The sequence below is a fragment of the Sarcophilus harrisii genome, chromosome 4 (genome assembly GCF_902635505.1).
Source record: "Sarcophilus harrisii chromosome 4, mSarHar1.11, whole genome shotgun sequence".
NCBI lineage: Eukaryota > Metazoa > Chordata > Mammalia > Dasyuromorphia > Dasyuridae > Sarcophilus > Sarcophilus harrisii.
In genome coordinates, this window is record NC_045429.1 from 295,281,520 (window position 1) to 295,295,401 (window position 13,882).

The following is a 13,882-nucleotide window of genomic DNA, read 5'->3' on the forward strand; positions in this document are numbered from 1 at the left end:
TTAATTGGTATGATTTCAAGGAAGTGATTGGGACTGTTGGGTACTGGATTCAGTCAAGAAGAGCATTGTTATAATATTTCTTTTTTTTTTTAAATGCAAAACAAGTTTGCACAGGACTTGAATTGAGGAAAAGGGGTTTAGAGAAATATCCAATATGCCCTACCCTTAAAAAACACTTATCACCATATTAAGCTATAACTGTTATCCACTTTCACAATCAGATTCCTACAGAGAAAAGTACCTGCACTCATGGCTTCCACTCTCCCAATCCAGAGCCTTCTGGGGCTTTGATAATCAGGCTTCTGATCATACTCACCAATTGTCTCTCCAAGAGACACAAATCTCTTATAGCTAAGTTCAATGGATTTTTCTTAGCTTCTCAGAAATACTTAACACACTTAACACAAGTCTCTCCTTCTGGATTTCCTTGACTTTTTGGGTTTCTGCAATAAAGCTCTATCAGCACTCTCTCTTGTTTGACTGCTTTTTCTTGCAGGATCATTTCCTGAATCCTTTTCCTATGCATGGTGTACACTCCAAAACTTGGTCCTAGACCCTTTGTTTTCCTCTCTATATCCTCTCTCTTTTAATGATCTCAGTTCCCATAAACTCATCTCATATCTATGTACAAGACTAGTCAGTTTTTTGGTGAAAAAAATCAAAACAATATGAAGTCATGTTAAAAAGTGCTCTAAATCATCATTGATTAGAGAAATGCAAATTAAAACAACTTTGAGATATCTTACACTTATCAGATTGGTTAAAATAATAGATGCTTTTCAATTGAGGAATGGCTAGACCAATGGTCCTCAAACTTTTGTTCTCAATATCTTTATACTATCAAAAATTATTAAGAATCTGTCCAAAGAGTTTTTGTTTATGTGGGTTATATTTATAGATATCCACTATACTAGAAATAAAAAATAATTTTGAATGTGTAGACCTTATGAAAGTGTTTCAGAGACCCCCATTATTCTCTAGACAAATATGATATGCATATGAATGTGACAGAATATTTCTGTGCTATAAGAACTGAGGAGGTAGTTGATTTTAGAAAAACATGTAAAATCTTGCAAAAAATAATAAAAAATGAAATAAGCAGTTCCAAGAGAACACTGTACATAGTAACAGAAATATTGTCTTAAGAACAACTTTAAATTATCAATCCATCTTGAGTACCATAAATATTCAAACTAGCTACAAAGAACCTATGAAGGAAGATGTCATCCACCTCTAGAGAAAGAATTGATAAAAGATGGATAAGGATTCATAAAATGTTTTCGTATGCTAACCAAATCACTCTATTAATTTAATCTCGTGTGTACAGTGAATAGCTGTTTCATACTCTCTGTATTCAAAAAGAATACATGAAATCTGTCTCTTTAAATAGTAGAGGTTATGTAGTGCTCAGTCATGACATATACCAGCAGTGGACCAGTGGTTGAATAAACTGGGAAATCACAAGATCTGATTCTAGTAACCAGAAGGAATCAGCAAGGGAACTGTTCAAAGAAGTACTTTGAAAAGGGATCTGACAACCTTGGGATCTTGGTTGCTATTGTTGTCAGTTGGAGCTTCTTACCACTTCTTGGACTTTAAGAAAATAGAGGAAAAGATTGCATTGATGTAGTTTTGTTGACAAGCACATACACATATTTTAATATATTCTGTTATTTGGGGGAATTGTTGAGTATGTTAAAGAGAGAGAGAGAGAGAGAGAGAGAGAGAGAGAGAGAGAGAGAGAGAGAGAGAGAGAAAGAGAGAGAGAATTAATTTCTTGGAGTAGTATCTGATTGTTTAGATAAGGAGGTAAGTCTAAAACTTTTATTTTTTAAAACAAGCTAATCAACCAAACAAAATCAAACTCTAAAACTATTCACGTCCTAAGCACAGACAGGAGAGTTTTAAATCTTGATCAGAAATATTTTCAATCAATTCTCAACCATCAAGCTGATATATGAGGTTTTTATTTGTGGAAAAAGACTGGAAGAAAAGAATAAACTATAAGAAAAAATATTTTGTGAAGGATCTTAGTTTTGATTACTCATCAGCAAATATTGAGAATAATTGAGTTCAATTAGAAGCTAAGGAAAGAAATGAGGAGGAATCAATAAGAGACAAATGTACCTACATTTTAGCTAAAGCTAAATTAATATTCCATATGGAGTATTAGCTAGATCCTGAGTGTCTACTTATTAAATTTCTTCCCCCTAAAAATAGTAAGGAAAAAGATTCTATTCCATCTACTCTGTCTATATTTTGTATGTACATAATTGTTTGCAGGTTGTCTCCTCCATTAGAATGTGAGTTCTTTAAGGTCAGGGATCATTTTTGCCTTTTTTCCCCTCAAGCAGTTAGTATAGCACCTTGTTCATGGTAAGTATTTCATAAATGCCTTTTGACTGATTAAGTATTCAAAAATGCAGAAGTCAATGATATAACAGAGAAGGAAAAAATTGCATTTGCAAAATTATTGCTTGGAAAAAACTATTTTACTTTTATAACCAATAAATCTATGTTACAGTACATAAAAATTATAATGTTTTAATATATAAGCCTGTGCATAATATTTATGTATAGTAAGGCCTTTAGTCCAAGAAAGATAACTTTAAAAAGATTAAATTAAAAGAATTTGGATGAAAGTTGATTTCAAATGAAAGAATAATGAGACACAAAAGCAGAGATTAAAAAAAAAAAAAGAGGAAAGAGTCTGTCTTTATCTTTGATATTCACACCTCCCCTATATTTATTTCACATTTATGTTCACATTTATCTGTAAAAGCCAAAATACTTTCTTCACAACAAGTAGTTCCAGATGAGGAAATTGAGGCTCATCGGTTACTTAAGGTCCAAGTGGCAGAGGCAAAACTACAATGTAGGTCTTCAGATTTCAAGTCTAGTTCTCTTTCCAAACATTAAACTGCCTCTCCATTCCATGCCTTACATAATATGCTACTAATAAGATTTTATTAACCTTTATTTTAATCCTACTGATCCTTTGAGTTGAGTTACCTATGAATCAGCTTATCGGATTGGACTTGTAAAATCAGAACTAGTTATGTCTAGTACATTCTTTACACAACACAATCACCTCCTCATCACAAGCTGACTGTTCTATGGGCTTACAGGGTGAAGAAGATGTTCTCTCCATAATTCAACAATGGAACTTGTGGCCTAAGGTGAAGCAAGTCCCAGGACAAGCAAAGTCTGAGAGAGAAATTATTGCTACTTCTTTCTCCTATCCCACATAAAAAACAAACAAACCGGACTGGAAAAACATATACCTTTACCTATACCTTTCTCCCAAAGTTCATAACTTTAGTCCAGGCAGATTTCATTTTTATGATAGTAACATGTGCATCAATGGACACAGCTTTTATCTGATGAGATTCAAGACTTAGTGCAACCAGATTCTAGAATAAGAAGTTAAACCTATTTTGTGGTGCTGCCAGTGCTTTCCGCACGCTAGGACTTTTTCCTTGGTAAAAGTCAGAAAAGAGAAAAAGATAGAAGGGACACCAAAGTACGGGGAGGGAGAGGAGATAGTTCTGATCCTGGTTGCTGGGGCTCAGGGCAGAGCCTATGGCATTCTTCTTTGAAGCTGTTTCCTCACGGGCAGGAATAGGTAGGTCATACCGCCCCTCCAGCCGCTGAACCTCTTGAGCTTCACAGAGCCCCATCCACTCAATTTCCCTGGGTCTCCTCTCCGTCTACCGTCTACTCTTTTACTACAGGTGTAATATTAGTGCTAAAAGTACGCAAACGTGGTGGCATTTGTCTGTTTTCTAGTGGATTTCACTGTAGACACTGGGTCTGAAAGAGTAGGCTCTTGGTGAGGGAGGGTATTTTGTCAATTTTGGGGTTCCACGCTGACTGCCATATAGGGCCGGGAGAGGGGAGATGTGAGGTGAGAAATTCTTTTTTGAGCAGTGGAAGCATCTGAGTGTCTGACAGTGTAAGTCCCAAGGCTGCCTTTCCCTTGATCATCGGTTTCCCTAAAAGATTTATAATCGAGTAACAGTCCTCTTCCCTTCCTCCATCCTTCTACAAACTGACACAGGGACACACCCTAATCCAAAAACAATTAGGGCGTTGTTCCTGTTAAAGGCGAACTAGCAGAGCCTCCCTTTTGCTTCTCACTTCGTTTGCATCCAGTCCCAGACAGCTGCCTTTGGGGATAAGAACAGAAAATTAGGCTATCGCCGGGAGACTTTATTTCCTGGGTCAACTTTGCATTTGGACTACTTCCTGGAGCAGGGACCACTGATTTTTTAGACCGTAAGTTGATTTTGAAGTGGAATTTGTAGGAATCTGAGACAGATGGAATTTATCTGGATACTTCTGGCGCGGGTCCCGGGACAAATGATGCCGAAATTCCGGAATTGACTGCATGGCCTGGCTTTTCAGATGTCTTTTGGGCCATTGTTGGCAATCGGGCTAAACCTTGGGGAAGGCGAGATCGTTCTTGTAAACGTGCCCTCCCTTCCCGCTACTTCTTTCCAATGGAAAGGGTCTCGGGATTAAGTGAAGATATGAAGGGGTGGGAAGAAGACATTTCTCGGGATAACAAAATTTAACCATATAACTACCCAAATTTCTGCTAAGGAAAACTACAAGCCAGAAAAGAATTATCGTTACCATATCTCCCATAACTCCTGTCATTTGCCTTAAACCCGTTCTGCTTATGTGTTCTCAGAATTCTCTCCTTAACTCCTTTGTAGTTAGATAAACTTAGTCAACAACATTCAAGGGGTTTTGTTTAATTTTCTTCCCCCTTGTACTCCAGTGGGAAGGAGGTTAGGAAATGGTCTGTGAAAGGGAGAGGGTCTTTTTTTTTTTTTTTAAGAGATTACCTTGAAATGTTCGGTTCCCTCGGGATTTCTAGACACGTAAGTTTTTAGAGACCTAAGGTCTCTCTTCCAAGCCTAATTTATCACTTAGTCCATTTTCCCCTCAAAATAAAACCCCATCAGATCTCTCTTCTTCACTTTAGCACTGCTGCATCCTAAATCCACAAAGTTTAAGGAGAACTACTTTGCCCTGCCCACACCGAGTTTGGCCTGAAATTGGCAAGAAGGTATATTAGAACGCTCAATGGCAGCCAATGGAAATAAACAGTGCAGTTTGGAGGTTGAGCCACAACTGGTTTGGAAAAGTCTATAACATCCCAGGCATGGACACAGAAAGGGAAACTGTACTGTAGAAACTAGGTTGTGAGAAGTAACCAGTTTTTCTTTTTTACCTGTTATAATATAAAAGCCTTATAAACTAAGAAGCAGAAGGACTGCTTAAGTAATATCCTTTCCTCCCCAAACCTGTAGCATAATGTTTAATTCATAGAAGAATACACAAAAATCCAAGGGTTACTAATTCCTTTTTTGGGTTGCTAGGCAGTTTTGCTTGCATTCCTTTTCTCCTCTCAAAATCCCTTCTTGGAAACTTAGAAATCTGAAGACTTTTTTACATTGCTTCTTTTTATTCAAAATCAGGAATTTTATGTTAAGTAGGAAGAGAGTAAAAGAATGGAAGAGAAGAAACTCTTCTGCTGAAGTTTCTTTGTTATGTTTGACACATTTTAAGGAATTGATTCCTTCTAGGTCATTTTTCCTCTCCTGGGAATCTATACAGGACCCTGGCTCCCCCCTTCCCCCGCCCCTTTTTACTTGGACTTATGAAGAAAGGAACCTCTTTACTTGTGAACAAACCAGGAAAGTAGTTTGCAGAGTCTCAAAGCCCACAAGCTTTTCTAGATTTCGGTGGTGTCTGAAGCTTGAAGAACACATTTGGGGTGTAAGTGGTTGTTTTTTTATATTAGAAATGTCTTCATGCCCCTTGCCTTCCAGATTTGCTTGCTTCTCTAACCAAGTGTTTTGTTTTAAGAAAAAAAAAAAGGGAGGGTGGAGTGGAGTGGGTGGGAAGAAAGCACAGTTTTCTGTAAGGGGCCCCAGGCCAAGAGAGAAAAGTGTTCTCTCTTGGCAGCCTGTTGCTGCCCCCTCCAGGATGAGGTCAGTCCAGCCCATTGGTCGACCCGCCCAGTTTCAGCGAGATTCCAACTCAATCTGAGACACAAATACGGCAGGCACACAGGCCCTCCCAACCAACTCTTCTGTAGCACGGCCAGTTGGGGAGTCCTTTCAACTATATCCCTAATTTCTCTCCCGTTGCAGGATAGACGAAGATTCTTTTCGACAAAATGCTGCTTTTGCTCCTGGGAATCATCGTGCTCCATGTAGCAGTGCTGGTACTCCTTTTCATCTCCACTATTGTCAGTGTGAGTACTGGCTCCCCAACCCCCACCTCTAAAAGACAGGGCTCAGACTTGACAGATACTTCCCATCAGAATTTGGAGACATCAGGAAGAAAGATAATCCCCTCCATTATTCCACTATTTAAACCTAGCCCCTTCTTGCCAATGTTCTCCTTACTCCCTAAGTCCTAAATTGTCATTTGGCTATATTTTCAAAATGAAAAATTCTAAGCCCTGGCTTCCTGCCTTCTTTCAGTCTTAGAGAATAAATAAGCAGTTTCCACTGTGTATAAAAATCTCCAGTGAAAATTCAGTGCCTCTTTCTGAGACTTAAATTCAATACAGATCTAGATTTTTACTTTTCCATGGAAGTTAGGAAAGGAAATGAGGCATTTGTGAAAGCCTATTTTGATATTTTTTAAATATCAAAGATTATTACCAGAATAATGGCACAGCAGCTCATTTAATATTTATAAAATACTTTTTGCCCAACTTTGGACTAGCGAGTACAAATACTATTACTTTTACCGGTGAAGATAATTTCTAAATTTTTTTCAGGATTTTGATTTTATTTAAAAGGAAAATTAACATTAAGTTTGCTGGACTAAATTTAGGGGTTACCACCAAGTTTGACTTCTGTTAAAGATAAAACTTTTTAAAGAAGTTTTCATGAATAAGAAACACAGCAGCATTGACTCTTAAGAATTAAACACATGAGATTTTTTAAAAATTATGCAACAAAATCTGAGCAAGGCCAAATCCCTAAGCATTTTATTTACCTTTAATTCTGTAATTTCAAGTGTGACCAAATAATCATGTTACTAATTCCTTCTAGGTCCTTTTTCTTTTCCCAGGAATCTGTGCGGGACTCCAGCTTTCCAGCTTCTTGGGTGTGGGAGATATAGCAGGAAGAGCTAAAAGAGAGGATGGTATTTTGTCCTCCAAAGAAAAAATGAGGTTATTTTTGATAACTGCCTTATTGTTCTTACTCTGATAAAAAAACGTCTGCTCATTGAAACAACAGTAGTTAGTAGCTGACTTAAATATTTTGTTGCTTTCTTTTGTACTTCAATATCACCTTTATTCATAAAGTTTTTTTTTTTTTAATTTTGTTTTGTTTTTAGCAATGGATCATAGGACCTGGGCATGCAACTGATCTCTGGCAGAATTGTACCGTTCAGTCTTCAGGCAATGTCCAGCACTGTTTCTCATCCTCTACGAATGGTGAGAATTCCTGATTCTTTCATGGACTTCTAATATGATTCAAATTTTTTTGAAACAAGGCCTATAAATACTCCCAAATCAAAACCAATGTAAATTTCAGGTCAGTAGGCTATTTCTGGGGTTTAAGAAATTGTACATATGACAGTTAAAAGTGAAAGGGGTCCTAGCAAAGAAAAGATGTCCCAAATAACTTTATTTTAAAATGTAAAAACCAGTTAGCTCATGGGCAATACAAAAACAGTTGATGGGCTTTAGTTTACTGACTCCTGCAATATGCAATTACTATTTATGAGTCCTGATCACTTAGAAAATATCATTTTTGATATAACAAAAGGGACATGGAATAGGTTTTCATGTGCCTGTGGAAGCAGGAAAATATAGAGGACCAAGAATAATCTTCCCAGGACTGACTTTTTGACACTTAACCAAGGTATGTGCCAACATGAGCTGAAGTCTGCTTCCTAATTTTCATAACTCTCAGAATCTTTGATCCATACTTTATAAGGAATCATAGAATCTAAGAGTTTAGAGGTCTAAAATCTGCCTAGGAAATTCTGCTAAGTTTTAATCTTCCATTAAGTGCTAAATGGCTGGGACATACTATCTTTAGAATAAGAGAACAGTGTCAGGCTGTGATTTGACATTATCTTGCAATTTACAAAACTGCATTGTACTTCATTTCCTTATGATATTCTCCAAGAAATATCTGAATGTAAACAGTCCATTTTGACATGATTCACATTATTGCCATGAGATATTTTTGTGCTTGCTTTCAAAATTTACCATGACCATATAGTACCAAACTATAGACAGCTTAGGATTCTTAGCCTCCTTCAGTGAAGGCTAAGCTTTCTTCATGGATACTTGATAGAGGAATATGGTATGGGGAAGACCTTTGTGAGTTCTCCGTGCAGTTACTGTAAATGAGTATAAATGTGAGTATGATAAGGTTATTGCCTTCCTACCTAGGTTGGAATAAAGTATATGTATTTGCTTTGAAAATTTTCTTGGAAAAGATACTGGAAAGGTATGTCATTTCCTTCTCTATCTCCTTTTACAGAAAATGGAGGCAAGCAAGGATAAGTGCCATAAGCAGGGTCACACAAATAGTATATATGTGAAGCCAGATTTGAATTCAGAAAGATGAGTCTTCCTGACTTCAGGCTGTGCATTTTATTCATTGTGCCACCTAGCTGCTTAAAGAACATAATAACAATTCTCAAATTGCTGTAGAAAATTTCTTTAGTAGTTATGATTACTTTCTGGCAATTGACCTGAATTCTTTCCATCTATAGTTATAAACACAAATCTACTGCCAGATAGAAAGATGGTAAAAAGGCAGTGGTATTTCTTTAAAATTGTTAAGATTCTTACTTATACTGTAATGACACTTATTTTCCTTATGTCATTACTTAATTTATAGTAAGTATTAAGGACTTTGAAGCTTTTAATTAATATCTTGGTTTCTCTGGGAATTGGTGAATATTTTTTTCTCTCACAGAATGTCAAGAGTTGGAAGGGATCTGGAAGGTCATCTATTTCAAACTTTGTCTAAACAGAAGATTCCTCTATAAGCTCTGTTACAAGTATTCATCCAATCTCTACTTGATTTCCTCCTGGGAGGATTTAACTTCCTCCAGAGGCAGTCTATTTTAATTTTGGACACTTAAACTTATTAGGAAGTTTTTTCTTAATCTGTGTATTTTCTTATTTGTCTTCATTATGAGGACAAGTGGAAGTCCATTTCCTGATCCATACAACTCCCTTCCTTTACTGAAGTGGCATCAGGTGTTCTTTAGGATTTTTCTTCTCCTAGTTGAACATCCTCCATTCCTTCAACTTAATCTTCCTAGTCTCAGATCCTCTTACCAAATCGGTTGCCTTTATCTGATGTTCTCCAACTTGTAAATGTTCTTTTAAAAACTTACCTCCTAAAACTTAATACAAAATTTTAGATATCGGTTGAGTAGGCGAGAATAGAGTAACATTTATATCCCTCAATTTGAACACTTGATCTTTCTTAATGAAGCTGTTTTGACTGCTGTGTTACATGTTTGACTCATAACATATTTACAATACACTCAAATCTCCAGATGATTCCTCTTGGCTGCCTCAGGAAGTAGTGAGATTTTTTTTCCCCAAATGGAGATTTTTCAAGCAGAAAAATGAATAACTACTTATTGTGTATGACACAGAGAGGATTCTTTTTCTGTTATGAGTTGACTGACTAGATAGCCACGGAGGTCCCTTTTACTTCTGACAATTGTAATTCGATGTTTTTCGTCACTTAAATCTAGCCACATTTCTTCCCTGAAGAAGTTGTAAAGTTAATATTTTGAATCATATATTCTTATCCTTATTAAATATTCATATTATTAGCTTTGGCCCATTGTTTTCTCCTGTTAAGAAATCAATCAACAATCATTTAATAAAATTCTATTCTGTGCCAGATTCTGCTTTAGTTCTAAAGATACAACGACAAAAATGAGACAGATCCCACCTTCAAGAAGTTACTTTCTATCTCGGCATAAAATGCATCCACATATACATAAATATTACCTATGTACAAAATAATTATCAAGTAACTTATAGGGATGCACTAACAATAAAGGGGGCATTAAAGAATCTGGCATTTTAGATGAGCTTTGAAAAAGCTAGGAAGTCCAAAAGACAAAGGGAGATGGAATTTTTTGTACAGAAGTCCAAGACACTACCTTGGTGTGTACACATGCATAGGAGGAGGGATATGGAAAATGATGTATGCAAAGGCTTCAGAAGGATCAATCAGACAGATAGGAAGAGTTCCATGTCAGTATTTTTATGTAAACACAAAGAAAGAGAGAATCCATAAAGATATCAGTGTCAATGCAGAGAAATCTAGAAAAATGTGAACTTGAAAACAGGCATTGAATTTGGCAAGAAAGTAATCATTTCTGAAAGAAAAAAAAAAGTCACTTCATTTGAGAAATGTGAATAGATTGCAAGGGATCTAGAAGTTAAGTGGAAGATCTTTTTGACACCTGTTTAGTTATTTTTGTTTTTGTCCAGGAATTGAAATCATGCTCACTAATCTATAGTTGGTAGAGTCTATTCTTGCCTTTTTTTTTTTAATCCAGAGGTTTGCTTTTCTCTATGCTTATGGTATTTCCCTTGTTCTCTGTAATCTTGATCTTTTGCAGTTCTTCAGATAAAACTTCTACCAATTCATTTAGTGTTCTAGATTGTTGTTTATATGGGCCAGATGACTTGAACTCGTTATCTTTTTTTTTTTATTTTAATAGCCTTTTATTTACAGGTTATATATATGGGTAACTTTACAGCATTGACAACTGCCAAACCTCTTGTTCCAATTTTTCCCCTCCTTCCAGATGGCAGGATGACCAGTAGATGTTAAATATATTAAAATATAAATTAGATACACAATAAATATATATGACCAAACCGTTATTTTGCTGTATAAAAAGAATCGAACTCTGAAATATTATACAATTAACCTTTGAAGGAAATCAAAAAGGCAGGTGGGCAAAAATATAGGGATTCAATGTAATGGTTTTTAGTCATCTCCCAGAGTTCTTTCGCTGGGTGTAGCTAGTTCAGTTCATTACTGCTCCATTGGAACTGATTTGGTTCATCTCATTGCTGAGGATGACCAGGTCCTTCAGAATTGGTCATCATATAGTATTGTTGTTGAAATATATAATGATCTCCTGGCCCTGCTCGTTTCACTCAGCATCATGAACTCGTTATCTTGCTGTATTCTTACCAGCCTCTCGTTTGTTTTACATGCCAACTTTCTGTTAACCATTTTTAATCTATTTTCCCAGTTTATAGAGTATATTTTTGGCAGAAAAAAATGACCAAGTTAAAAGTTGAATAGTTTTGCTTTGAAACAAACAAACAAAAATCTATTATTGTCTTATCTATCTCGCCCTTCAAGAAACAATTCTATTCCTTCTTTGATTTTTTTTTTTGCCTCAACAGAGCTTTAAAAATTCTTTTTCATGTGTGTGTATGTATGTGTGTAGAGGATTTGTTTTTGTTATTATGTGTTTATGTATGCACGAGAGGGTTTGTGGACTGGGTCACTTCTTATGAAGCTGAAAATTCACTCCCTCAAAAGAGCCCTCAAAAGATTTTACATGAACAAAGGATCAGGAGTTTACAGGACCATCACTTAGTCCCATATTTTTGTTTCTTGACTTGGATAGATTTCTGAGAAAAAGGAAGAAAGCAGAATGAGTAACTTGGGGATAATTATTATGTAGAGATGCTGGAGGACCCAAATGGTATTTGCAAACAAAGTAAAGAATTATAGACAGGAAGAGAAAATGGTGGAAATGTTCAGATTATAAGCTACAGAACATCTGGAACTATATTGTTGATCCATATAAAACTCTGGCTCCCTTCTTTTCTTCAAGGAGAAGCCAAATTTCCTGGTTTGCTAGTTTATTCTTTCATTTCCTGTTTCCTGGCTTCAACCAGCTCTAAAAATTTCATTTTTCTCATTTAATTTTATGTTTATGCTCTTTAATTGCTTAGTGTGTGTATATATATATATATGCACATATATATGTACATACATACATACACACATACAAACATATATACACATAGATATATATGGTTGCACAAAAAAATGAAAATAATTTTAGTGCATTAGCCAAAGTTTCTATATTATAATATAATTATAGATAAATATGTAGCTGCATTATGTAATATATAAAATATTGAATATATGTTGTATATGTATATACATATATATAATTGGAGAGAAAGAAAACACCATAGTCCTTTAAAAAAAGAGAAACTATATTCCCCTTAATTCAACTTAGGAATTGGTAACAAGTCAAAATATGTGGAATCAAACAATCATATACTCCACTAGTTGGAGTTGGAGGGCTCAGCTATCACCTGTGTCAGTTCTAATAAGGATATCAGTCCTAAAGTGCATAAGAGGGATGAGTGATTTGATTCTGAGCATTCATGATTAAAGCTCATTTTGAACATTTCATTCACTATTTTTATATGAATGCCTTTGTATTCATGGTCCATTATTTTCCCTTTTTCCATCCTTTGTATATCTCTTTTAAAAATTAAGTTGCTTGATGACTTCCATGTGCAATCTCACTGTTCTCATAATTTCCTACTTTCTCTTCCTTTGAGTTGTTTCTGTATATGTCTTCAGCATCTCATTCTTGAAAGCATTCTATTCATTTTGAGCTCATTTCCTCTCAAGAATTTAAGGCTGCTTACATACTGTGATGAGGTATAAAGCAGAACTTTAGTGGAGGATTTCACAGTCAATATTAGTTTACTTTTTTGTATATGTCTTCTCTCCCCCATGTGTACTAGAAACTCCCTGACAATAATAAGATTTGGGTCTTATAAATGTTTTAGTTAATAATGTTGTTCTGAGCGCTGAAGTTGGTCATGTGCAATTCTAGTAGAAAGTTAATTAGCAAGTAACTTTGTTTCTGCAGGTGTAGAACAATGAACTGAACTTTTTCTGTGTGTTTCACATTGGATTACATGCAACCAGCATACTGGCAATACATGTTAGATGCTTTAAAAATAGTTGTTGGCCCTGTTATAGAAGTTTCCTTCTTTAAAAAGCATTTGTCTGATAAATGTTAGAATAATTCATAACCATCTCCATGCTGCTTACCAACTTAGCTAACCACTTTACTTATTTACTTGTTTTAGTACCCATAGACAGGAGAAAGAGAGGGAAATTACTAGGTAAACATTTGATATCTGTTTCCTTGACTTGAATTTGATTCATGTGAACAACCAGATTATGCAGTCCAAACCAAAAAACCTACTCTTTCGGTAAATAGCTAAAAGTCTGAAAGAGCTTATGTAGAAAACTATCCCGAATTGACACATTACATGGACTAATTACGTGGTAAAGTAGATAAAAAAATTTTAGTGGTTCTAATATCTCAGTGGTGCAACTAACCCTGGATCAAGAAAAGTAGTATCTTCTGCAGTTCTCCATGTCCTAGATTTAAAGCTCAAAGAAACTTGGAGACCATCTGAGCCAACTTTCTTATTTTATAGATAAAGTAAGTGAGTCTCAGAGAGGTTAAGTGATTTGCCAAGAGTTCCACAGCTAGTGGTAGTATTTGAACCGTACCACAGACTACCGATTCCACATTATCCATTGAATTATCTCTTCCTTGTATAAATCAATTCTTTTCAACCTTATAATCCATGATTATACTAATTATACTATTATACTATACTATTATTATACTAATTATATTATTATACTAATAATATGGCACTTAAAGGTTTGCAAACTATTTTACAAATATTATCTCATTTTATTCTCACAATAACTTTGGGAGTTAAGTGCTATTTTATACTTATGGAAGCTAAGGCACAGAGAGATTAATTGACTTGCCCAGG

At 35.5% G+C, this 13,882-nt stretch overlaps 1 protein-coding gene across 2 annotated transcripts in view; it reads left to right on the top strand.

The window, feature by feature from the left end:
- The first annotated feature begins 4,119 nt into the window (after positions 1-4,119).
- PMP22 (peripheral myelin protein 22) overlaps positions 4,120-13,882 on the top strand; it is a 50,152-nt gene continuing 40,389 nt past the window's right edge. The window contains exons 1-3 of one of the 2 annotated variants that reach the window (XM_003768869.4): positions 4,120-4,278; positions 6,168-6,271; positions 7,372-7,471. In XM_003768869.4, coding sequence (XP_003768917.1) covers positions 6,194-6,271; positions 7,372-7,471 — 178 coding nt within the window. In that variant the 5' untranslated portion in view covers positions 4,120-4,278; positions 6,168-6,193. Of the gene's footprint in view, positions 4,279-6,048; positions 6,272-7,371; positions 7,472-13,882 lie in introns of those variants that run through there. The other variant, XM_023502840.2, reaches the window with a different exon arrangement.